Source organism: Xenopus laevis, chromosome 7L (assembly GCF_017654675.1).
Source record: "Xenopus laevis strain J_2021 chromosome 7L, Xenopus_laevis_v10.1, whole genome shotgun sequence".
NCBI lineage: Eukaryota > Metazoa > Chordata > Amphibia > Anura > Pipidae > Xenopus > Xenopus laevis.
In genome coordinates, this window is record NC_054383.1 from 11,581,130 (window position 1) to 11,609,121 (window position 27,992).

At 40.6% G+C, this 27,992-nt stretch overlaps 1 protein-coding gene across 1 annotated transcript; it reads right to left on the bottom strand.

Annotated features, from left to right (window-relative positions):
• Positions 1-1,369: 1,369 nt before the first annotated feature.
• On the bottom strand, positions 1,370-27,900 carry tmem26.L (transmembrane protein 26 L homeolog). Its single transcript, XM_018225109.2, has 6 exons — positions 27,445-27,900; positions 10,598-10,676; positions 9,503-9,592; positions 8,763-8,974; positions 5,102-5,178; positions 1,370-2,390 (listed from the first exon to the last, which is right to left on the bottom strand). The coding sequence occupies exons 1-6, from the start codon at positions 27,633-27,635 to the stop codon at positions 1,963-1,965; spliced, it is 1,077 nt and encodes a 358-aa protein (XP_018080598.1). The 5' UTR covers positions 27,636-27,900; the 3' UTR covers positions 1,370-1,962.
• Between the last annotated feature and the right edge of the window lie 92 nt (positions 27,901-27,992).

Here is a 27,992-nt window from a genome sequence, read left to right on the forward strand (position 1 = left end):
ACACTGCCTTGTACTTGATCCAACCTAAGATATGATTAATCCTTATTAGAAACAAATCCAACCTTTTGGGTTTGTTTTATATTAACATTATTTTCTAGTAGACTTAAGGTATGGAGATCCAAATTATGGAGAGACCTGTTATCCAAAAATCCCAAGGTCCCAAGCATTGGGGATAACAGGTTGCATCCCTGTACACACTCCCCTTAGCAGAGACCCCCAGCATGATGTAGAGAACTGGACCATTATCCAGGTCTCAGAATCTCATGCCAACTAAATTCCAGGTTCCTATTTTCCTAGGTTTAGAAAATAAAGCAAAATTCAGACTTCACCCAATGCAATATATAAAAAAGTGTCTCCATAAACAATAACAGCAAACTGCAAATGATCATTTCTAAAAAAATAAAGAGACATTTATCAGAACTTGATTCCTCGACATAATGCAAAAAAACCTCTCCAACAACAAGATCATCACTATTGAAAGCATTCATTGGAAAATAACTATGATATAAAAAAAGCATTAGTAATTCCATTTCGGTGAAAGACTGCCAACATAACTCAATGTTATTAATGCACAAAGGATAATGTTTCTTGTTCATAAGATATGATGGTGTAAACAAGGCAAAATACTGTATGAATTAGTGAAGACTCCATATCTGATCTCACTAGGAGAAAATAGGGTTGAGCGAATTTGACCTGTTTCGCTTCGCCAAAAATTCACCGCCAGCAAAATGTCGACGATGCCCATTAAAGTCTATGGGCGTCAATTTTTTTGTCACACAGCAAATTTTTTTGACGCATGTCATTTTCTTGCACGCCGCCATACAATTCTATGGTCATCATAGAAACAAGGTGAAAAAATTCGCCCATCCCTTCATATTTTACAGCTCAGGACCCTAGGTCAGGACTACTCCCTGTTATCCAGAATGCTGGGGGCATGTGGGTTGCTGGATAAGGGATCTTTCCGTACTTTGGATCTTCATACTTAAATAGTCTACTAGAAAAGCATGTAAACATTAAATAAACCCAATAGACTGGTTCTGCTTCCAATAAGGATTAATTATATCTTAGTTGGGATCAAGTACAAGGTACTGTTTTATTATTACAGAGAAAGAAGAAATAATTTTTAAAAATTTGGATAAAATGGAATCTATAGGGATGTGGCCATCCCATAATTAGGAACATTCTGGATAAAGGGTTTCTGGATAACGAATCAGACAAAACGAATACATTTTAAATCTAAATTATTTGCTTAAAATGCAGTCTATGGAAGATGGCCTTCCCATAATTCAGAGCTTTCTAGAAATGTTATTCTCATACCTGTACCACATATGTACATTTATGACACACAAACAAACAAAACTACAACCAATTCAAAAACAAGATTTTATTATTTTTAAACTTATACAGTACTTTGTTTTTAATGTTTTTGCAACTTTTTATCTAACAATAATGACAAATTGTGTCAGTTGTATAAATGAAAAATAAGGGGATCCACACTGTCTTTTTGGTCTTGCGTTGGGTGTTTTTTTTTAGTGTTGACCCAATGTATTTGTTAATAGATAAAATATAAATGTTTCTTGTGCTGCTCAGAATCAAAGATACACATGTAGGTGCCTAAATCTAAGTAAACAATATATGTGTCATTCCAGGATGCCCAACTGACCCATCAACATCTGGAGAACCCCAGGTTGGACATCCTTTTCAGACACCCACCAGACAAACTGATATCCTGGGTCCTATCTCCCAATTAGATATGACTAGTGTTAAAATGTTATAGGTTTAAATAGTTCTAAAGGCCTATAAGAAAAGGGCTGATGGGAATTGCCACTACTAAGTTCAGGAGATCTTCTGGTCCTCAGGCAGGCCAGTCCATCCCTGAACAAAGATCTATCATCCTTTTGGTAATCAAACATAATCAGAATGTGCCATCCCAGAATGTGAAAGTGGCGCACAGTGTAGGGTTCATAGATTTCCACCTTCAGAATCTTCAAGAGCAACTACTGCACTGCTGTTTTCCAAACTCTTTGTTTCTGCATCAGTATTGCTCACGGGGAAATTCCCCTCTTCATCGGTTGATGCACATGGACAGTAGCTTTCTTCTCCTTTCGTATTGTGTTTTTGATTTTCCAAGGATGAGCGGAAGTCCATCACCAGGACTACGAGACGGTAAAGCTGCAACATCACTACCAAAATATTCTTGGCAGTGAAAAACACCAACATCTGGTTTATGACATTGAAGTAGGCCATGAGTATCAATCTGGAGACGAGGAAAGGGCCGTCCTGGATCAACAGGCTTATTCCAATGTTCCAAAGGTCGGCGCTGTATCTGCAGACCAACATGTACAGGCGGTTCTTTGTCACAGTAGTTGGTTGGCACGCAATGTTTTGCACTGTGAATAAAAATATAATGTGTTATAAAATATCTATGGTTTAAGCATCATTTATCCCATAATCGAAACTATTTGCAGAAAAATAAGTACAGTATATATGTAACCCAATAGTTGGAATAAATAATGGAATCATGATATTCCATAACTATCCATTAACCTTGCAAATAAACAGGGACTCTTAGGGGGTTATTTATTAAACTCAAAAATTTGTTGTTTTTACTAGAAAGCACACATTTTTAGAGAAAATGTTTTTTTCCAAATTTATTATACACCGAAGCTAAAATTAGAAAATCCTCCATCTCCCACCTGTCAAGGTCCTGTTGAACTCAATGGCAGTGGTCCTATTTCAAATATGAAGATATCATGGTCTGCGCTGAGTTTCGTCCAAAAATCTGAAAATTCTGGGGTTTTACATGATATCAGGAAAAATTGGAGCGTTTCGGGCATAAAACCTGAAAAAATTATTTTTTTTTTTTATTTTTTAAGCAAAACACCAATTTTTCAAGTTTTGTTCCAAACTGATTTTATTGCGTTTTTTTAAATGAGAAATAAGAAAAAATCGGGTATGGGAGTTTGGTCGTGGTTTTTTGAATTAAATAATGAGATAAAAACAGATTTTAGTAAATAACCCCCTAAATCTATGGAATGGGCCTCGCGGACTTAGTGGAGCAAGGCTCAGATTGATTAAATCAATTGGGTTGCCATTGGTTCTTAAAACAAATGATACATTTTTATTTACAGAACATAGCGCAACCTCCAGAAGGACAATAAATAGTACAAATATTCAGCATTTGCTGGTACAAAGAACACAACCAGTGCTTTACCCATCAGGGATCAATAATTAAAGTGGATTGAGTAAACTCAGAAATGTTCAATCCCAAGTATTTAGCCATTACTCTGTGAATGGTTTGCCAGGATTTCTAATGCTTCTGGCTTCTCAGGCTGCTCACTAGCTGCCCTAATCTTAACTTTCACTCCTGGAGTTAGTTATTACTAACGAACCTCAAATTATCTACACATACTGGGCCTACTTCCACTCAGGCTAGAGTTCTGCAGCGGGTCCGGTATCCGCAAAAAAAGCAGACACCCTGCGGAATAAGGGTAGGATTTTCAGGTGCCGGTATAGATGCCGGTCTGTGGGTTGTGGGTCGCGGGTCTGTGGATGGGGTCTCATCTAAATTTCGTATCTTATATTAAATTGTATATATTTTACTCCTTTTAAAGTTTTCCAAAACTTGTTGCTGTTGCTGCCCACTTTTGATGATGTCACTTCTGGTTTGCAGCAACACCACTTCCTGTTTGATGGTGGTCAGCCGGTTGCGTATAAGGCAGTTGCGGGTCCGGGTTGGGTAGGGGATCAAAGTGGGTAAATATGCGGATTGCAGTTCGCGTCGGGTCCGGGTCTTAGAAATTGGTTCTGCGCAGGACTCTAACTTAGGCCACCTCCATGTTCTGCAGCAGGTAGGATTCAAAGAGAGGCTGAGCACTTGTTGACTTCCCCTGTTAAAAACTATGACACCCACTGGCCAGTGACTGAACTGCCTGGAGAATACTTTAACTCAGGCTAGGGAAACAGCTTCCCCCCTAAATGTAAATTAGGATGACATTTAGCTTGATGACTGTCTGAAAAATAGTAATGAAAGAGTAATGAAACCGTCGGTGGTTTATCTAAAGTCTATCTAACAAGCTGTCCAGGGTGATTTTCTTTCAGCCTATGACATCACTGGGCAGACAATTGGTCTGATGTCAGCAATGATGTCGTGAGAACTTTCCTCTCATTCCAGCCTTTGTTGTGACTGTTTTGTTAGCAGTCCATTCTTCAGAGGAATTATCTGTGCACTGGGAATCTAATTATCAGTCTCACTGCCTAGCTCAAGAAATAACAAAAAACATAGATTTGTGTGATTAAAACAATGGGCAAAATGTATGTTCAGCACAAGCCCTGTTCTTTGCACTCATGTTCAACACGGGGGTTTACTGCACTCTAAGGTGAGAAGGTAGTGCTGCTGTCTATGTATTTCAGATTGACTCTATGGGGGCAGATTCACTAAGTGCTGAATTTGCGCTAGCATCCGCTTCGCTCACATCGCAACACTTCGCCAGTGTAAATTCGCCCAAACAATGCTAATTCACTAACATCTAACCAGCGTCGTTACGTCGAGGGATTCATTATATTGCCCTACACATGAGCTCAGTGTATAGTTTATGTGCCATATGTTAGGAAATGTAGGGGGAAGCCTGGATACCCAAAATATTTTTCACGGACCTTTGCAGCCTATCACCCTTAAAAAGTGAAAAGACGCCGGTGTTTTTTGGGGGAAAATTGAGGATTTCCTATACAGTCCATTGCACTTTGCCTGGTCTGAGCTGGCAAAGGCAAGTCTGGCGGAACAGCTAACGTTCAGTAAAATCCACATCTTAGTGAATTTGCGTAGTTACGTACGGTCATCAGAGCGAAAATTCACCCGGCGTTAGAGTGCGAAGTTATCTCCTTCGCTAGTGAAGTTACGCCTGCGCACGTTAGTAAATCGTCAAAGTACCGAAATGACATAATGCTGGCGAATTTTCGCCAGCGTTAGTCACTTCGCCCTTTAGTAAATTTGCCCCTATGACCCACAGGGCACAGGCACTTTGGCATCAGAGATTTCAGGCACTTTAGAGCGCACGTTTCAATAGAGATCAATTAGAGGGGTGATTGAAAGAGTGCTTACCAGCAAGGTCAAGAGGGAACTGCAGCATACTCCATGTCCAGACAGCAAGGATAGAATAAACCAGAATCATATTATTCCTGAAAGAGAAACAACTTGTGTTAAAAGCAGTGACAATTTTAAAGTGATATAAATCTCAATTCTACAACAAATGTTAAACCCTTGCGACCCCTTAGCACTCAAAACTCTTCGCCCAGTCTTTAGATGGTGTTGTATCAACAATGGGAGGCCTGTGCCAGTTCTTGGTGAAGTTGCATTACTGTGTTAACGCATAGCTTACACAATATTCATATGTATGAATACAATTGGGGGGCCGCCATCGCATGCCCCTTTTTTTTTTATATATCTATCTTTTATCTCTCTTTCATCCATGCTATTGAATATGCAGACTTTTATCGAGAGTGTCAGATTGACATGTTTCATGCTTCTTCAGTTGGACAAACATAAACCAATTAATTTTTCCTACAATTTTTAGTTCATGTATGGAGGTTGTGCAACCCAGACCGATACCTAATACACCACTTCAATCAGCGCATGGAGCATCAGAAGAATAAAAGAATAAAAGTGAAGAGGAAATGCAGCTCCTCCTGTGTGTGCCCCTTTCTACTCTATCTGTGTAGCATGTGCCTTCACCAGCTGCTTCGCACAAACTTTTCTTAAACAGAATCATGTGCATTTCAAGCATTTACCTGAATTCCATGATTCTGGGTAAGAAGCAATCAAGCCAAAAATCATTTACTTTCCATAAATTCATGCCTGATAGAAACATTGTGCTCATCACCATTCCTAATCCCATGCAGGGCCCTGCATTTAAAGGGATACTGTCACATTTTTTCCAAACGCATCAGGTAATAGTGCTGCTCCAGCAGAATTCTGCACTGAAATCCATTTTTCAAAAGAGCAAACAGATTTTTTTATATTTTATTTTGAAATCTGACATGGGGCTAGACATATTGTCAGTTTCCCAGCTTCACTCAGTCATGTGTTTTGTGCTCTGATAAACTTCAGTCACTCTTTACTGCTGTACTGCAATTTGGAGTGATATCACCCCCCTCCCCAGCATTTTAACAACAGAACAATGGGAAGGTAACCAGATAGCAGCTCCCTAACACAAGATAACAGCTGCCTGGTAGATCTAAGAACAACACTAAATAGTAAAATCCAGGTCCCACTGAGACACATTCAGTTACATTGAGTAGGAGAAACAACAGCCTGCCAGAAAGCAGTTCCATCCTAAAGTGCTGGCTCTTTCTGAAAGCACATGACCCGGCAAAATGACCTGAGATGTACCTACACACCAATATTACAACTAAAAAATACACTTGATGGTTCAGGAATGACATTTTATATTGTAGAGTGAATTATTTTCAGTGTAAAGATTTAGAAATAAAAACGACATCATAAAAATCATGACAGAATCTCTTTAAGCATGGAGCCCTGAGATGTAAGCACATAATAGAATTGCCTACTAGGCTAAATGATATAAAAGCTCAAGGCACTTTAAACCTACACATAAGATGTATTTGTGTCCCTACTTACAGTATATTTTCCCTTTTTAATATTCATAGTTTCCTTACATTAGTTCCATTACACAATCAGTTATCATCTCTACCCCTGCCTGCAAAAATTATTCTTCTCCTTTAACATTCAGATATTCTTGACCAATATTCCAACACGGATAGTCATTTTAATAGTAAAAAAAAAATCAAAATATAATATTCTTGCATTTTTAGGAACTATATTGGTTATAAAAAGGCAAGGTGAACTCTTCGGGAACTGTGCAAGAATGAAATCTCAGCATGATCTTGCTGTGCATAATAAATGACAATAATGAATAATAACCCCAGAAATCTCCTTTTTTTTTTTTTAAATGAAGTCATTTGACCTCAAGACTTATTTACAAATTACAACGAACTGTTTGTTTGATCTCTGGCAATTGAATTGTCCTTATTTTCATGGTGTAACACGTGACTGCTCTTTTAGTATTATTAAGTTGTGATGGGCGAATTTGGGGCGTTTCGCCAAAAAATCTGTGAATTTCCAGCGAAATTCGCAAAACGGCGATATATTCACGAAACGACGAAAAATTTGCGAAGCAGTGCCGGTGTCTCGTTCACTGTCGAAAATGCGCCGGCGTCCAAAAAACACGTTTCTGTGTATTTATTCCCTGCGGCGAATCGCCCATCATTATTATTATTAAGTGCAGTGTGGAAGTAAAAAAAAAAAAGCAACATATTTTTTTAAAGGGGAAATAAACCAGACAACAATTAAGTGAGAATTACTCTAGCAACCCAGATGTACAGGGTCAAGTTGCCCCAGGAAGCAAGAGACCTCACATACACTTTGGGGCCGAATTTCGAAGTTTTTTTTGGGCTACTTCGACCATCGAATGGGCTACTTCGACCTTCGACTACGACTTCGAATCGAAGGATTTGTAGTAAAAATCGTTCGACTATTCGACCATTTGAATGTCTCTTTAAAAAAAAATTCGACCCGCCATCTAAAAGCTACCGAAGTCAATGTTAGCCTATGGGGAAAGTCCCCATAGGCTTGCCTAACTTTTTGATCAAAGGATATTCCTTCGATCGTTGGATTAAAATCCTTCGAATCGTTCGATTCGAAGGATTTTATCGTTCGATTGAACTATCTGAGCTAAATCCTTCGACTTCAATATTCAAGTCGAAGGATTTTAATTCCTAGTCGAATATCGAGGGTTAATTAACGACCCTTAGTGAATCGGCCCCTTTGAGTTGGTGTATGTGGTTAATTTCATAGGAAAAATATTGCTATGAGTTTTATTATCTGGAATTGGGAATGGGTGTTTTCCTGATAAGGGGGTTTTCTGTATATTGGAAGTCAGCTATAAACATTTAAATATTTAATGAACCCAATAGGATTGTTTTGTTTTACACCAGTCTTTAGATCAAAAACTGTAATGACATCAATCAGGAGAAACCTCTGCCTGCTGTTTTGCAAGTGAATCTACAAGGTCCTGAACCCAACAAAATCCCTCTGCATCATATAAGACTTGCAAATCGACTCAGCTTCTTTCATTGGGGACCTTTTTAACATTGAACGAACAGAAAAACTCGATGGCTCAGACATTTCCCCAGATTTTGGATATCATTTCTGCATCCATGCTGAAAGGAAAATAGAAAACCCACTGTAAATCTAGAATAATCTTTCCACATCCCACTGGATACTGGTCAACCTAATAAAGGGACCCAATACCACTATCTTCAAATCAATCTGACCACAATAGACCTTTACAAACATCAATCCTACAGGGTACCAACAATTCGGTACTTTATTTTGGCTGCCTTGCTACAGTACTCTGAAAATGTATTTGATTTGAAAATCAAAGTTTTTGGATGTTGCTCTGCTTAAAAAATGAAGTTAGTGAGCAGAGAAGAGTCATCTGACATTTTATCTGGTCAGTTATAAGCTTTCCGTTTCTCAACAAATTAATTTTCTGATGACTATAGCCAGTTGACTGAAATGAACAGCAGGTGGCGCTGAAGTTTTACGTTCAATATATTTTATATTACATGTAAATTGCAAAAGTTCCCTGAAGAATGTCCGGATCAATTTTACATTAATTTGTCTTGTTTTGAGGGTTTCCTTTTTTTTTGTTGATAATTTTGAACTCCAAATAGTTTTGTACCTTACATTGTCTTGTTCTAGGGTCTCACTGGTGAATTCCAAGATGTCGGCTGCAGTACCCACAAACATGAGAAGCAGCTGAGAAAGCTGGTCCCGTGTTGTTCCTGATCCGATGGGAAGGAGCCATTTACCAATTATCAGAAGCAGGAGGAATGTTTGGTGGAGTCCAAGGGTCCAAACAGTTTCACAAATGGCACTAACGAAAGCCACGGCCTGTGATGTAAGAGAGAAGAAGATACATTAGATAGCTTTAAGAAGGGGTTGGATGGTGTTTAGCAAAGGAGAGAATACAGGGATATGGGAGATAGCTCATAGTACAAGTTGATCCAGGGACTGGTCCGATCCATTTTGGAGTCAGGAAGGAATTATTTCCCCATCTGAATGCAAATTGGAGAGGCTTCAGATGGGTTTTTTCGCCTTCCTCTGGATCAACTGGCAGTTAGGCAGGTTATATATAAACCTAAAAGGTCGAACCTGATGAGCGTGTGTCTTTTTTCAACTTAACTTACTATTTTAGCATAGATACAACATCAGGCGCACCAAGGTTTTGCCATATCTCATGATTAATGTCCAAAAAAACAGTGCCAGCTCATTTACTGGTGGTGGTTTCTTCTACTTGTAGGTTAAAGAACATCAGAATTTCTCAGATAAATTAGTAGAAATGGGGATATAATGACATCATGACTTAACAAAATAAAATTCAGCCAAGTGTTACAAACAGAACACTTACAACACACTTACCGTTTTAACAACAGCCACTGGGTCTCCAATGAGAGTAGCGTTATCCTGTAACATTGGGAGATTGTCCAATGTTTTGTTTTTATTACACGGCTGAAATAAAGAAAAAGATAAAAATTGTGTTAATAGCAACATTGGACCATCTTTATTAGTGCAGATTCCATTAATTGTATATACTAGATGTATATATCTATCTATATAAGACTATCTATATAGATATATCTATCATTCTATCTATATATATATATATATATATATATATATATATAGATATATATATATATAGATATAGTAATATATTAGGGATGCACTGAATCCACTATTTGGGATTCGGCCTAATCCCCGAATCCTTGATGAAAGATTCAGCCAAATACTGAACTGAATCTGAAGCCTAATTTGCATATGCAAATTAGGGGCAGGAAAGGAAAAAGTGGATGAAAAGTCACCTCATTTCCCTACCCGCCCCTAATTTACATATGCAAATTCAGATTCGGTTCGGCCAGGCACAAGGATTCGCCTGAATCCGAACCCTGCTGAAAAAATTCGAATTCCCGAACCGAATCCAGGATTCGGTGCATCCCTAATATCTATATACCCAGACAGAAAGAAAACCCAATGAATAGGCAGGGTATATACAATATATTATAAATAAAATCCAATGTACAGTGTATTTATGAGAAAGAAACCCAAGCAGTATAGACAGTACATAAGAAAGAAAACTCAATGTGCAGGCAAAATATATATATCAGTAGTGATGGGCGAATAAATTCGGCAGACACGAATTTGCAGTGAATTTCCACGTTTCGCCGCAAGCGATCTAATACATGAAACTACGGCAACAATTCGCATGTGAAAAATCTTCCTCATCAAAATTATTCTGCCCATTGGCTTCAATGCGTTTTGCGAATTTTCCGCCGGTTCGCGATTTCACTGCAAATTCACAAATTTTTCAGCGAAACGGCACAGATTCACCCATCACTATACAGTATTTCAGGTCTTTCTGAATCTAGATGAATTAACACATACGATATGTAAGAAGATCATTCATTGGTTTTATTATTATACTATTATTATTATATTATTATTATAATACTTTACCTCTGAGTCATAGTTTATTTCAAGAAGCCAAAGAGATGGGACAATACTTAGCAGGTAGCAGAATATTGGTGGTGAAAACCTGTGAATATATAAGTGTCATATGTCAAATGAACCTATTGAAGGAGAAGGAAAGGCTAAAACTAAGTAAGCTTTATCAGAAAGATCTATATAAATATACCAGTAACCCTCAAAGTAATGCTGCTCTGAGTCCTCTGTCAAAAGAAACACCACATTCCTTTCCTTCTATTGTGTACTCATGGGCTTCTGTATCAGACTTCCTGTTTTCAGCTTATACCTCCAGGGCTAGGGCTTGAGCATGCTCAGTTTGTTCCTCTATCCCCCTCCATTTGACCCCTCCATTCTGTAATCTGAGCTCAGAGCTATGAGTGAGTTGGGAGAGACTTAGGCAGGAAGTGATGTCACCCCAAGCTAATATGGCAGCTGCTATCCCAAACAAACAGAGAGCTTCTAGAGCTGTTTACTCAGGTATGGTCAAGCATTCTACAGAATAAATGTAGTTTTACAGTTTGCACTATTGTGGCTAATCTACTTGGAATAAACTGCTTTGGCAGGTTTACTTCTCCTTTAATGACAAAGGAAATTAGAAGCCAAGTTGATATTTAGTCATTGCAATTACATAATTTCTTAGCCCTTATCAGTGAAGCTGCTCTGGAATTATATATTTTTTGCAATAATCAGTTTCCCCCCCCCCCTTATCACCAAGTAAGCGTTTCATTAGAATGAAAAAGAATCTTTATGAATTAAATGCCCTTTTGGAAAGATGAATCGGGATAATTTACTGCAAATATTTATAAGCAGGGCAGCAGATGAATAAATATGAATTATTTAAAAAATAAAAAATACATTAAAAGGCTGGCTTCCAAGATCCCATGCTGAAAAACTGTCACTCGTAGGCATAAAAGGCAAAGCAGTAAAAGTCATGATAATAAATTCACAATGTGAGCATCAAAGATGAAGATTGACATTGAAATGGCTATAATAAGTGGCAGTTCCGCCTATGTATTTCTGCTGAATGCAGTGGGGGTCATTCAATAGCGAATCTGTGCGGTATTTCTGAAACTGTGAAAAATTTGCAAAATGCATTGGTCAATGGGTGTCAAAATTATTTTGATGCGCGGCAATTTTGACGCGAGCAACAATTTTTATACGCGCAATTATTTGGTCCAAATAATTTCGAAGCACAAAATTTTTATGCGCGCAACAATTTTTTTATCGATGCAGCGGCTTTTTTGCCTGCGAATTGTCGCCACAGTTTTGCTTATCATTTTGCTTGAGGCAAAATGCGTAAATTACCAGCAAATTTGTGTCTGCCAAATTTATTTGCCCATCACTAATACTGAGAGATGTGCTAACCCTGGATTCAAGTGCTACAGACTTTTCCCCAGCAGCAGCTTCTTTATGAAGAACACTCTTCCACTCTGGTGGTTTGGAGCAAAACATTGGAACAACTCCAGGGGCACCTTGTTGTACCCATTGCAGTCCATTACGGCACAATACATGTGGTATTTTATTTCATACTGCTGTCAATTTGTGTGCATAACCCTAACCCTTAAGGTCAGGGCCACCATTAGAAATCATGGGGCCCCGTACAACAAAATATTCAGGGGCCCCTAGGCCCCGCCCACCCAAGATCCCACCCACTCCACACCACAGTTAAAACACCACACAGACATCAGCGCTAAAAAAGGTAACACACACACACAAGTTATAAAAACTATTGATGGTCAGGGCCCCCTCACAAGTTAAAAACTGTGGCACCAGGGCCCCCATAAAAATTGGTGGTCAGGGCCCCCCTTACAGGTAAAAAAAAATTGGTGCCCCAGAGAATATTTATAAAAAAACCTTGGTGCCAGGGCCCCCCTTACAAGTTAAAATAATTTGGGGCCCAGAGAATATTTTTAAAAAAAACATTGGTGGCAGGGGCCTATAGAGTATTAAAATAATACATTGGTGGCCAGGGGATTAAAAAAAGCGAAACTCCCCAAATTCGCCCATCACTATTTAGGACTTCAACTTCGCCTCCTTCCGTGACTTCGGGTCCTTTCGTCGCTTCAGGACTTCAATTTTGAATGTTCTCGTGACTTCAGGTCTTTTCACCGATTCAGGACTTTGGGTCTTTTTGCCGATTTGGGTCGGCCTGACTATTTCAAAAGTGAAGCACAGCCGACCCCCCCTTCAGACCCGGGCCGGGAAAAAAGTACCCCCAGTGCCCCCCTGATGGTGGCCCTGCTTAAAGTGGCCATACACTGAGAGATCCGTTCGTTTTACGATGTCGCCAAACGAGCGGATATCTCCCCGATATGCCCATCTTGAGGTGATCATAATGAAGGGTAATGGGTGGTCGGATCGCAGGACCACATCAACGAACAGATTCAAGCAAAATGGGAATGTAAGGGATTTATTTTCATACATGACCAGGGCAGCCCTCAGGGGGTTACACAAGGGAACTACAGTCGGGGGCCCCATGCCCATGGGGGGCAGCCACAGGTCATTACACTCCAAAATACAGGAGGACAGGCACATTATATTCATTTTTTTCATTTTTGGTCAATGCCTTGGAGGGTTCAAAAAGACCCCTTATACAGTATTCCACTTTCAATGGTAAAACTCCTATTTTTACCTTAAAATTCTGTCTAGAAATGATTCCCGTCACAGATATATCTTTATAGAGGTTATGAGAATGCATCTGGAATATATCAGGAGAGTCACAAAAACAAAGACCTTGCACAGAGCCTTCTAATTGCTCCTTTCACCTTCCCTTGTAAGAATGGAAAATTGGCCCATCTGTTAAAACTCCTGAAACCTATACCAACAACATCCACTTATGGACACACGGTGACAGTTGCCTCTTATTAACGTGCACCGTTCACTTGAGAAATATTTTATAATTGCTGCTTGAAAATTGTTTTTATGTTGTAAGAAGACCAATCATTTCTTTCCATAATGTAGCAAGTATTTTCCCGGACTTCCCAAATAACACTGGAGACTGGTCTGTATCAATGACATCTCCCATGATTCTCCAGTAGCTACTGCAGGGCTGTTAAACATCGTGAGCATTTTTATGAAAGTAGTGATGATAGATTTGTGCTCTTTACACAAACCCCCCCAACGTATTCATAAAGGATATCCTTCCCTAAAAGTATTATTTAGCTGCACGTCTTTAAATAAGTGGGAGCAACCTTATTTGTGACTCATCCCAAGACTATAAAAGAAACAGTGCCCTCTTATGGGCAGACTTTCATGAACAACTGGTTGTTTTCTTGACTTTACAAAGCAATACATTTTGAGTGAAGCGTTCCTCAGACATAGGAGCTTCCTATCACCTGAACTGTTGATGGGATGCTGCCAGTTGCAGGTCTGGATTGCTGTTAGTTTTAGATGTAAAATGTCTAAAAACTGTATAAAGACACAAGAATCATTTACTTATGGTACAGGTGCAAGTGCTTGAGCACTAAGGGGCACCACAAGTCCCATGCATAGAGCATTTGCTCTCATACCACTGATGCCTTAAGCTCCTGGTATATTTCAGATGGACTGGCACACTAGAGTACAGTACAAGGAAAAACCTAGGTGGTTTTTGTGGTCCACTCCAGCCCAAACTCTTCTGATCGAACCCAAGAGCCGCAATCTCGAAATACATGGGTCGATAAAAGCTGCCAACAGACCGAGTTGGCAGCTTATTGGCCCGTGTGTGGGGCCATCTGATGGGCTTCCCCGATCGATATCTGAAAGTCGGGCAGATCTCGATCAGGCAGGTTAAAAAATCCCATCAGATCGCGGCCGCATCGGTAAGTTTTTGTGGTCCCATGATCCGACCGCCCGTATCGGATCCATTCTGATCCGATCATTGGGCCCTAGGGCCCACAATCAGATCAGCCTGATATCGCCCACTTCAGTGTGAGCATATCGGGGAGAGATCCGAGTGGATCTCTACATCTGTGGCCACCATTATATATCCTTGGCCTTCCTGCAGCTTCTGATGATGTCAGACATGGATAGGTCAGGCTCTGCTAAGAGATGGATACCAGTGGGGGCAGGGCCGGGCCACACCGGCCAGGCGCCCCAGGCAACCCAGCCAGCCGTGGCGCCCCTTCCACCGTGCGCACTGGAAGTACGTGCGCATGTGCGCTGACTGACTGGCATCCCCTTCCGGTATGCTCTCCTCCTGTACGCGCACGCATGCACAGGTACACAAACAGTACGCAGGACTGAAGAGGAGAGGAGCGCACTCAGCCGGACTAGGGGTAGGAAGCGGAGAAAGGTACGTGCCTGGCGCCCTCCAAGCTTTGCACCCTAGGCACGTGCCTGCTCTGCCTACCCCTAGTTCCGGCCCTGAGTGGGGGTGGTGGTGGGGGATCAGTGGGGGCGGTGGGTGGGTTCAGGTGGGCCCAGGGGGATATGAGGGCCCCGTATGACGCTGAGTTGGTCTACATTTACTTCTACTAGGTATTCTATGACCTGAATGGGTGAAAATCGTCACAGACTCCAAGATGAACTAGGACAGAAAATAAATGTTACTTAGTGACACAAATACACATGAATTTGCTGCAAATTTTTTGATGCCCATTGACTTCAATGCATTTCACAAATTTTTCACCGGAAACGGCACAGATTCGCCCATCACTGATGTTAGTCACAAACATTAACATCATTTGCCTTCAGGAAAATAAAATGTTACCAAACCTCACCACAACTTGCCGGCCAACTCCTTGGGCCTGCCCCACAGTTGGGCAAAACTCTGTCCCTTTCGCTGGCTACACCACTACTCTAGGTTGGCCAATGAGTCATCAGTATCACATGTTCTGTAGAAGATTCCGAATATAACCGAATGTGATTAACATAGCAGATTGCTTACATGTCACCCCTGTAAAGGCCGTAAGTCATTTGATTGATTGTTCTCTATTCTCTGGAACTGGAGGCCTGACACACAGTGACACTGATCTACTTCTCCAAAGCCACAAGGAACTGATATCAGATTTCCTTAGTGACCGTCACGTTGCAGTCTTGCAGAACATCTTTCCTGCTGCCAGTTGTAAAAGGCTGAATAATAATGCATGTCCATATCTAGAAATGGGTATTTTAATGTATTATAATAATTTCAGGTTAGTTGCATACGCCTGGTTCGTATGCAGAATGAATCCTCCAAGGCACAGTAGTAAAATACTGTATATATTTATATAAATAATGATTTACATAAATCTTTCCATTTCTCCCCGAGCCTTTGCTGGAACAGCTCTGTAAATTGTATGAGTGAGCCTTGCCAGATGTAACTAAAGCAACATTCATCTGGCCGTTTGTCCTTGCATTCTGTAAACCCCTCCGAGTACCTGTAATTGCGGCGCAGTATAAATCACCAAGTCAGGCTTCCTCTTGCCAGACGAGATTACAATCTGCCCAAACTGCTTTCTCTCTCTGCGCTGCACCAATGTAAGGATAGATATACACAGTTGTCAGTCACTATGGAGGCCGTCCGGGGATTAACACAACCCATGGGGACTGCAGTATTTTTTCTGATTCCAAACATATAGCCATAGGTATGGCAGACCATGATATATAAATGTCTGTGTTTATACGGCAGCTCGCAGTTAGCATGAATGTCCAACTACAATTAAAGTATACCATACTGACAGGTGGGTTTATCTTTTCTTTATTTTTCCTTAAATAGATGGAAAAGTTGGGGCATAGCTTACAGCATACATGGAATATTCCATCACTGCGTATTCCCACTCACACATAAGTGCTAGAGCTCCCATAATGCTTGTTTTGGCTAAAGAAATCTGTGTAGACTGTTAGAAAAGCTGCTCCCCTGGTTGCAGGACCCAACTGGCAATCTGTGGGTTCTGGCAAATACTGGAGGAGCTGCTGAAGAGTGCCATGGAATCCAAAGCGGGACCATAGGGACTTCTGGAACATCATCCATGGTGGAACCAAGTTTTTAAAAACATATATGGCTTTATTGATGTATTTAAAATACGAATAGCAGGCAGGGAAATTTGTAGCTTGACATCATTATTTATGGAGCCTGTAGGCAGATGTTTGGGTCTGGTTGGCATAAAATATACTGTTTATAATTGTAATCTATAGCCCCAGAGGCCAGCTGCTAATTTTTCAACACTTATTGGGGTAAGATTGTGCCTATAGAATCCCTAGCAGGCCCCATCGGGGGGGACAGACTCTTGGCTGCTATTGGTGTTAAGAACTGAAGCAAAGTTTGGTCTTTCTCCTACATATATGGCCGCCAATGCAAATGCAGAACACTGGTTTGTATGCAACATTTAGTTGAATTGATAATATGTACAGTATTACAGCAATTGTACCCATACATGCTCCTTGCAACGTAGTTAATCACCATTGGGTCTGTTTAGATCACGATGACTAATCCCATGCAATTTCATGGGCACTAACAAACCTCAGGAGTAGTGATGGGCGAATTTGCGGCAAATTCTCGCGATTCGCCGCTAGCGAATACATTTGCGAAACCGCCAGCCGAAATTTGCTGGCATAAAAAATGGACGCCTGCATCGTTTTTTTTTCAACGCCAGAGTCCAAAAACGAGACACTGGTTTGAGAATTTTTCACAGTTTCACGAATTTCGCTGGAAATTCACAAATTATTTGGCGAAACACCACAGATTCGCCCATCACTACTCAGGAGGAGAAGTACCGTACCATCAAGTTAAATCTATGAAAACCTAATGAATTGGACACCAACCACTTCTGTGCGCCTATAGTATCCCTAGCAGGCCAAATCGGGAGGGGGGCATTTGGCTGCTATAGATGTTAAGAACTGAAGCAAAGTTTGGTCTTTCTCCTACATAAACTGGTGCATTTATAGCCGCCAATGCAACTGCAGAGTACTAGTTTGTATGCAAAATTGAGTTGAACTTATAGCATTCATAAAAGAAATTACAACCATACATGCTTCTTGCAACTTGTAGTAAGCACCATTGGGTCTGTTTAAATCTTGGTGATGAATCCCATGCAATTTCATGGGCACTAATGAACCTCAGGAGAAGTACCGCACTGGTGCCACTGGCACGTCAGATCTATGGAAGCCTAATGAATTGGACACCAACCACTTGTGTGTGCCTATAGTATCCCTAGCAGGTCCCATGGGGGGAGGGGGGACTCTTGGCTGCTATAGATGTTAAGTACTGAAGCAAAGTTTGGTCTTTCTGCTCCATAAACCAGTGCAAGTATGGCCGCCAATGGATCGATCCGTGGTGCTCACTAGTATGACCCTGGGCCGGTGCAGTTTTCTGCTGATAGGAGCACCGGCCCGGGGTTTCAGGTAAGTAAATACAATCACTTGGGGGTGCCTAACATTTTGCAACCCCAATTGCAAGACGACTTTCCTTCTCCTTTAAAGGTGCACCAACCCTTTACGAGGATTCAGGATAAAGAATTAGGAGAAAAACCCGTTGAACTGTTTATCCTCTTCCCGTGAGATGGGCACAGACAGATATATAAGTTTATTATTTGAGTTTGGGCACATCTTGGCTTGGGAGGTGGGTGGTTCAACTGTGAAACAGATTTATGGCATGAGTTCCTCAGTCCCTGCTGGTAAAAGCCTGTTTATTGTCATTGACATCATACCAGTCTTGTAAAATCTTTCAAAGGTCATTCGTTGCTTTCTACAGCTCCCAAAGCTGCGTGTTCCTCCTGCAAATGACATCATGTGCTGAAGAAAGCGTTGGTTTGCCAAAAAGCAACCCTCGTAACGCGGTTGTGTTGTCAAACACATGTTCTCCCTGTGTAAAGACTTTGTAACTTTCAATTACCTCAATACAGAGATTTCAATCTCAATTGGCAAATCTTTTAGCATTCTCATTCCAAAGATCACATTGTGAATACTGAATATTCTGATAAAAAGGATTAAAGACTAAGGGGCTCATGCAACAATGAATAATGTCATTTGACCTGATCTATTCCATTAAAGGAGAACTAAAGCTCAACTACAGAAGTAGCAAGAAATGTTGTACATTATGTTTTGTGCTTCTGTACCAGCCCAAGGCAACCACAGCCCTTTAGCAGTAAAGATCTGTGTCTCCAAAGATGCCCCAGTAGCTCCCAATCTTCTTTTCTGCTGATTCACTGCACATGATCTGTACTGATGTCACTTACTGAGCTTAGGGACCCACTCACAATATACAGTACACATAGAATAGAAATGTCACAATATAAGGCTGATTAGTAATTAATACAGATAATTACTACATGGCAGCACAGAAACCAGTGCAATTAGCATCAGAATTTAATAATCAGCAAACCTGTAGCACCAGCTTATATTACAGGGGAAGCTCATTTTCTGCTGGATAATTAGTGACGAGCCCTAAGCTTAGCTTCTCAACAGCCAATCAGAGCCCACTGAGCATGTGAGTGTCACAGACACTTTCCAAGATGGTGACCCCCTGTGACAAGTTTGAAGTCCTGGATCATTGCTGCTATTGACAAGCTGAAACTTTAGCCTCGTGCAATAAGTTCACTATATAAAATATGACATTTTTAAACATATTCATTTTTAGGATTTAGTTCTGCGTTAAGCTCCAGCAACCAATCTGTATTCGTTTGGACCCAGAGGAAGCAGACCCTGTGGCTGCAGGGGAGGCCCAGGAGGTATAGGAGCCCCACGAGGTCTTAATTCATATACAATTTCAATAAATATTAAGAAAACAGTTCCATCTCTAGAAATTTATGGAGCCTGAAAAATAATTTGCTGTGGGGCCCAGTAATATTACGTTACACCACTGTTTGGACCTGCCAACTTGTGAAATTACTGATTAATTGAGCTGCTGGGCTGTTTGTTCCAAGTGAAGTACCGTCAGCCATACACATACATGTGAATCAAACTGTTTCAGTCTCTGGTTTTCTAATGAAAAAGCTCAATCAATGATCTACAGATTACAAGGCAACGTTTTACAATATATTTTAATAGCGCGGTTTGTATATAAACACCATTATGGAATGCCTAATAGCCCAAGGCATCACACAGCTCTCATGATCTCTATCCCAAACCGATAGATAGAAGGAACAAAATAAACCCATTGAACTTATTAGAATGAGAAAAAATTAATTCTAATTTATTAAGAGCAAATCTGAATTGGCCAGCACCCAAATCTGACAGATATCACTCTGGTATAAAGAAACAGTTTCCTGTCAATCTTCCTGTAAAGCAAGAGAGTTAGCCCAATGTCATTTGTATTATTTGTACTACCCAGAGACTATTATCCCTCTGTTACTATAGATACCATCTCTCCCTACTATACCTGCTATCCCACAGTCACACCCCCTTCCCAGAGACTATTATCCCACTGTTACTATAGACACCATCTCTCCCTACTATACCTGCTATCCCACAGTCACACTCCCTTCCCAGAGACTATTATCCACTGTTACTATAGGCACCATCTCTCCCTACTATACCTGCTATCCCACAGTCACACTCCCTTCCCAGAGACTATTATCCACTGTTACTATAGGCACCATCTCTCCCTATTATACCTGCTATCCCACAGTCACACTCCCTTCCCAGAGACTATTATCCACTGTTACTATAGGCACCATCTCTCCCTACTATACCTGCTATCCCACAGTCACACTCCCTTCCCAGAGACTATTATCCCACTGTTACTATAGGCACCATCTCTCCCTACTATACCTGCTATCCCACAGTCACACTCCCTTCCCAGAGACTATTATCCCACTGTTACTATAGGCACCATCTCTCCCTACTATACCTGCTATCCCACAGTCACAGTCCCTTCCCAGAGACTATTATCCCACTGTTACTATAGACACCATCTCTCCCTACTATACCTGCTATCCCACAGTCACACTCCCTTCCCAGAGACTATTATCCCACTGTTACTATAGGCACCATCTCTCCCTACTATACCTGCTATCCCACAGTCACACTCCCTTCCCAGAGACTATTATCCACTGTTACTATAGGCACCATCTCTCCTTACTATACCTGCTATCCCACAGTCACACTCCCTTCCCAGAGACTATTATCCCACTGTTACTATAGACACCATCTCTCCCTACTATACCTGCTATCCCACAGTCACACTCCCTTCCCAGAGACTATTATCCACTGTTACTATAGACACCATCTCTCCCTACTATACCTGCTATCCCACAGTCACACTCCCTTCCCAGAGACTATTATCCACTGTTACTATAGACACCATCTCTCCCTACTATACCTGCTATTCCACAGTCACACTCCCTTCCCAGAGACTATTATCCACTGTTACTATAGGCACCATCTCTCCCTACTATACCTGCTATCCCACAGTCACACTCCCTTCCCAGAGACTATTATCCACTGTTACTATAGACACCATCTCTCCCTACTATACCTGCTATCCCACAGTCACACTCCCTTCCCAGAGACTATTATCCACTGTTACTATAGGTACCATCTCTCCCTACTATACCTGCTATCCCACAGTCACACTCCCTTCCCAGAGACGATTATCCACTGTTACTATAGGCACCATCTCTCCTTACTATACCTGCTATCCCACAGTCACACTCCCTTCCCAGAGACTATTATCCCACTGTTACTATAGACACCATCTCTCCCTACTATACCTGCTATCCCACAGTCACACTCCCTTCCCAGAGACTATTATCCACTGTTACTATAGGCACCATCTCTCCCTACTATACCTGCTATCCCACAGTCACATTCCCTTCCAATCCCTTGCTGGCTTAGTATGTTGGTAGCTGAAATTTTGCGAAAGCAAAAGACCCATAGATTTAGTTACATTTCAGAAGTGTGGGTTGGTAGTTACCAATGCAAACATCTATTCTTCCCTCATACCTAAATTACAGCGGTTGTGCATATCTCTTTTTGCCATATACCACTACCTTGCCCAGGAATAAAGGGATCAATGCAGTGCAAGAAGCTCATCCATTCATGTTGTCTATAAGTATATAAAACTGGGGTTCTAGTGCACAGCCTGTAGACAGAAGGGGTTAATAAGATGTATTTTTCTTATAGAAATTAGTAATCAACAAAAGACAACTTGGCTACACATTTTCAGAATGACAGGTTTAATTTTTAGTCATTTTAAAAGGGACCCATACATTATTGACCAATGTGATAAAATTAAGACTTACTATTTCTATTTTTATTTATGAATAACTTTTTTAAAACGTATTATTATGGGATGGATATGGGTTATTTGTGTTTATTCCCTCATACATTTGCTAGAAATTATCTTTAAAAGCTCAGCATGGAATGGCTGCTCACAGGTCAGGACAGCAATGATCAACACTTGATTTCTGTTCCCAACCGGCAGAGCTATGGTATATGAATCAGCCATTTATGATTTAGGACAAAGTACCACTGAGTCTGACTCACTTCTTGAGAAGACACATTTATTAGCTAATTTCGTGGCTTATTTTCTTTCCGCTCCTGTGTTTTTCCTCTCAGTTTATAATTGTTTCAACATCTCATCCAGATGTGGCAGGAGAAGGTCGACCTGTTGGTTCTCTTTGCTCCTTTGCCTCTTGGAATGTTTATATGAACCAAATGTGGTTGTAATATGTTTGGAGGCAAGATACCTGGGTCGGACACAACCAATTATTTGGTTTCAGGTGACTAGAAAATCCTGCTTGCTGATTGGTTTCTCTGGGTTTCTAGACTTGACCCAAACTAAATTACACCAACTGTGTCCCGAGTTCCAAAGTTATGGAGCTGCCCCACCTATAAGCAGTGAAGGAGGGACCAAGACTAAAGGCTAATTAGGGTTTACATTTAGGGAAAATACATATTTCCTTGACATTCATTGAAGCCCAATCAGAAAACAGTTACGGTAAAATGTAGGGTGAATCATATGCCGCCCAGCCTGTTATGATGAATTATTCACAAGTACATGCACTGACACAAATAAACACTGATATAACCATCAGCCTGAAGTTGTAGATAATTCCAAGGTTCCCTCAACGAGTTGCATCAATGGTCACAACTGATCTGCACCAATTGAATCAGATGCTAATCCAATTATTTAAGCTGCACACAGGGAGTGATGCCATTCTAACATGAATCCATCACAACTTGTGGGCAATGGACTTATCTTGGTACAAATGACTTGCAAGATAGGGGTGTTTTGGGGTTGTCCGTGTGCTCTGCTCTAGGAGGATAGAGTTTCACCTTGGGGCTCAGCCAGCTAATCTGAACAGGACAAGCTGTAAAGTGGAGAAAACTTACTTCCTTTCACCATACCAGGAGTTTGTATTATCTGATAAGACCAATGGGTCAATAAAATTATTTGGAAAGATTAGGAAATTAGGGTTTGGTTTTTAATGGAAAAAAAGTGATTGCAATTTTACATGGTTACACAATTAAACTGGAAGGCATTAGAGACGAATAATTGGGGGCCGTTTCCTCATAGAAATAACAAAAGGTCATCTTTTCCTCTATAGCTGGCCATCAAGCTGCTGACTAGGCCCTTCCATTCATTATAGGCCCCCATTATGATTTTATCATTGGTTCAGGGACCAACCAATCATATCATACCAATTAGACCTATTGGTGGCCAAATCATGTTAAGTTCAGATCATTTGGCGAGGTCAGCACATTGATGTGGCCTTCTCCCAATGTTGGTCAGAGGTATAAAAGACAAAAGGTCTCCCTCACTTTCAAAAACCAAATTCAGCGTTAGCCTGAGGAACAGAGGCATTTGGTTATTACTTCCAAGAAACAGTTTAAAAATGCCTGGGCTGTGTTTTTGGGTGAAAATCCTTGGCCAAGAACTAAACACTGTTGGGTTGTACAAAAAGATACACAGATGTGCCTCTTTAAAATCCTCTGTGATCCAAATGTGGCATTCTAATGGAGTGTTATTCCAAGTTTTGTTGTAAAATCTCTGCCAGCCTGGGGTGGCAAAGCTCCCTCATCACAGAGGGTGAAGCCATAGATGTAGGAGCCAAAGCAGTTCCAGAGGAGTTGCTTCGCTTACTTTCCCTAGAAGCAATGTAACTATGCAGTAAACAATGTATGTGCAGTTTGGGGTGATACAATCCATGACCTTCTTCCATATGGCTATCGACCTCCTTCAACAAATAACTGCAAGGTATATGGCTACTGGACACAGGATATATTCTAGAGAATAAATAGACGAAGAGAAAAAAGTAGACCCATGAAACTTTACCTACCCATCTATTAATTCCAAAGACTCATTTGTAGCATTTAAAATTTAAGTTTTAATGTGCAACTAAATATACACTATACACGCAAAATTGATTAAAACAAAGGTAAAGAGCAGGGGGCCGGAATAACTGGAGGCTGTAGGTTTGTTGGTACATGTGTGATCTTATGTACAGGAGTAGGACGATTGTCTAGTCAATATATTCAACTACCCCTAAGGTGAAATACGGCAATTACAACTGTAAAACATTACTTTGACCTCCACAATAAGTTTCATTACCAACCCATTTACCCACACAACGTCCCCTCCTGGAGGTTACCGAGTAACTATCTACCTAGTCAAAGTGCGAGCCTGCACCTGGTAGCTATAGATTTTCACATGGGGAATGCCCCTACGTGTTCCGTAGGTCTCCAACCCCTTCACCCACAAAGCAACCCCTCCCAGAGGTAACAAGCCGATCTTGTGCAGATGTGGAAGCGGTTGCATAGCCTGCCTGTAGTACTTCCCTAGGATCTGAAGCACTTTCCTGTGTCTGGGTTAAGATAAATGTCAGCTACCCCTTCTTAAACTACCAAGGCCAACCCCTTCACCCACAAAGCATCCCTCCCGGTAAGGTGGTAAACTTTTGCCCATTATAAGTCTTTTTCTGTTGCCCTGCCCAACAATTATTAGAAAAGTTTCACCCGCTTGCATGAAGGCTTTGTTTCTCAAACCTGATGGATGATGCTCCCTAATTCATTTTCTTTATGTAGATTCTAGAGAAGTTGTCATTGGACTCCAATAAAGCAAGGCCCCTAGGGAACAATGCATTAAGGAAAATGACGATTGCTCAATTATCTTTATGACAGGCATGGCTGTTGGAACGAGTCTTGTCTTGTGAGGACCATGTTCCAACACACAATGGAATGAAATGACCAACTTACACAGAAATACTTTCTGCGTTCACTTATTTTGACATCACTTCTTATAGTAGAGTTGACCAGAAGGCTGAGATCCATATCTGAAGCCAAGGTCTGCAGGTGGCTCATAACATGTATATTGGCAGATACAGTTTAATGGAAACGTTAAATTCCAGTTTAATATACATGTAATATAACTGCTTCCACAACAACAAAAAAATCTGGACTGGATATTTTTTTTATTGCTGTTACTGTGCTTGGACCCTGTACTGTATGGATATCCGACACATGATCTGCCAAAAGACTAAAATTATATTTTAAGTAGTCAGCAATAATTGGGGCCTGATGATTTTTGACTGCTGGACCTGAATGTAAATTATGGAGTTAAGGGAATAAAGTAAATGATATGCTTGGGGGGAACACGGGTTTTACATAATGAAAGTATGCAGGTGGAACCTATAAAAGTTACTATACAATATATAAATCAGCGGTCTGAAGCATCCACTGGCTAGAATATCAGCTTGGCGTGAAAGTATAATGGTTCTCCTGGAGTGCATGATGTTAGTCGGTATGTCACATACATCACTCATTGGCTGGATTTGGGATGAGGAGAAATTTTATATACTGCCAACCAATAACTAGTAGTTGGGTGTTTCCAAACCACAGACTAAGAGCATTTCAGAGGAGTGGATGTCACTTGGGTACATATGGATAGACCGTTCATCTGGAGCTGTGGTTGTTAGACTTTTGCAGTTCAAACCTCCACTGCAGGTCCACCCTTTGGTCACTCTCCACCACCCCATAGCGAATAACATGACAAAGCAAATATTGATGCTTCAGCCATTCAGGTCAGATCCAATAATATTTAGGACATCAAATATTTATTTGCCCCGGATCTCACTCTAAGCTGGGTTTCAGGTTCATCTAGTAGAGCAAATAGACATTCTATACAATGATCCCCCTAACTGTCATCAGCCAGCCAGTGGCGTAACTAAATATTACTGGGCATTACAGCAAATTATTTTATTAAAAATCATACTTATATAATCATTCTTTGATCTCAAATTTACAGTATACAGTGTTTTACTTTACCAAAAACAAAGCAAATCAATGCTAAATGACATTTTTGAAAAGCATTAAAAAAAAACATTGGCATTAAAATGGTATTTATATAGGAAAAGCTGCTTTATCTTCATCCCCCCCCCCCACCACACCAGCCAATCAGCAATAAGCTTTGACTGGTTTAGTTTAGCTTCACTGACAAAATCTTACAGTTGATTGGCTGCTGTCGGTAACTGAGCCAGGACAATTTTAGCCAATATTTTATAGTCACAGTTGTACTGTAGAATCAGATTATATAGTGAATAAAGTACCCCCTCTTGTAAAATATAAGGATATTATAAGTTACCGAGGAGCTTCATGACCATATAAAAACACGAGGCCGAAGGCCGAGTGTTTTTATACAGATCATGGAACTCCAAGGTAACTTCTAATATCCTCATATTTTGCAACTGGGGGTACTTTATTTATTATAATACACAAGTTTCAGTGAGTCATGTGACAGAAATGACATCAGAACTCACCGTTTATAACTGATGACATCAGAACTCACCGTTTATAAGGATATAATTTACAAGATATTCATGGCTTTTGTGTATTATAATGATATTACTACATGTATTCTACTGTAGGGTGTCATTGAACGAATGCAAGAATAGGCTAGGGCTGGGAATCAGTGCCTTCTTTTATGATATGTGTCTTTTAATTATGAACCTTATTTGGAAACAATACATTTTGCAAAGAGTAGACTTGCAAAGTGTTAGGGAAGAACTGTATTGTGCTGAACATTACAATCCTTTATTAGAGCCAACATACTCTCAGCACTTAATTCATTTCACTCCCTGGGGAACTTACAGTCTAATTCCTCTCACACAGGCTCATACACATAAGGGCACATTTACTGGAAGACAGTGTACTTGATGACTATGGGGGACTTGATGACTATGGGGGAAATCAAAGAGACCCCCCAATGTCTCTAGGACCCCCATTTAGATACTGTACTTCCTAGTTGGTATTGAACCCAAGTTTGCAGCACTAGTTACAAAGTAAAGTCAATGCCTAAGGGGAGAACTTTATTTTATACTAATTCATTTTGGAGTTGACTGCTTTAGGCATCTTTTGGTGTGATGACCTTACCATACTTAAACTACTACTACTAACTGTTGATAGAAATGTTTACATAGTAATACATGAGCCCTCTCCATAACTGATCTCTCAATTATTACCTTAATCAAGTGTTGAACCTGAAGTCTCCAGCTCCATCCAACAAGGAGAAAGCTCCATCAGGTGGAGTGTTGCAACTCAAGATAATTACATCCACTTTATTAATTATTATCCTTTAATTACATAGTACTGACACTTTCTGCAGCACGTTACCAGACATCATTCACATCAGTCCGTGCCCCAGTGGAGCTTTTACTCGTCGCCTGATTCCCCTGTCAACCTGCTGGTTACCAAGATGCATGAAATGTGACAGCAGCCTGCCATTCACTTGTGAAATCGTAATAAGTAAATAAAGTGCATTCAAGTAATTTAAAGCTTACTCCTTAACACATTATATATTACAGGTAGCAAAAGAAAGGAACAGTTCGGGTATATTGATGACTATTTTCTGTACTGAAGGAAAAAGAAGATGCTCCATGAAAGTAGAAAAGTAAGAAGAGAGAAAGCATTCATTCAGCAATTAAATGCAAGGGGTTTCTTACCATTTCAAGCCTCTGCCTTTCTTAAATTTCAGCGTCAACACCATCTCCAGGCACAAAAGGAGGTTGGCAAGAGCCAAAAGCCAATACATGCTGTCCTTTTTAATGACCGTGACTCTCCAAACTCCCACCAAAGAGTGAAGCATGAAAAGGAGTCTCGTAATGACTGCATTGAGAAATACTATTAGCTCCATCGTGTAACGGTGCTCTTCTCTTGACTTTCTTTCCCCCTCTTCCTCGCTGACTGCAGGAAAGTTCTTCTTGGGATATGGGATGCGCGCGTGTGTGTGTGTGTGTGTATGTGCAGTGACTTTTTTCCCCTCTTCTCTTACAACAAAGAAGCTTACAGCAGCTCTTTCTATAAACGCCCCTCCTCCAGACTTCCTGAAATCCTTTCTGCTTTAGAATGTGTCCTGCTGTATGTTGGCTTACAGCTGCCTATATACATATGTGAGGGACACCACCAAAAATGTCTGTCCTGATGACTTGATAACAAAAATACAACTTTAAAAAAATATATATTACTTTATCCAGTTATTGTTCCCTTTCTA

Coding starts and splice junctions, on each gene's coding strand:
- tmem26.L (XM_018225109.2), bottom strand. CDS start 27,635: ATGGAGCTAATAGTATTTCTCAATGCAGTCATTACGAGACTCCTTTTC. Junction 10,677..27,444: donor AAAGGCAGAGGCTTGAAATG/GTAAGAAACCCC, acceptor ATATATTCACAG/GTTTTCACCACCAATATTCT. Junction 2,391..5,101: donor GTTCCCTCTTGACCTTGCTG/GTAAGCACTCTT, acceptor TTTTATTCACAG/TGCAAAACATTGCGTGCCAA.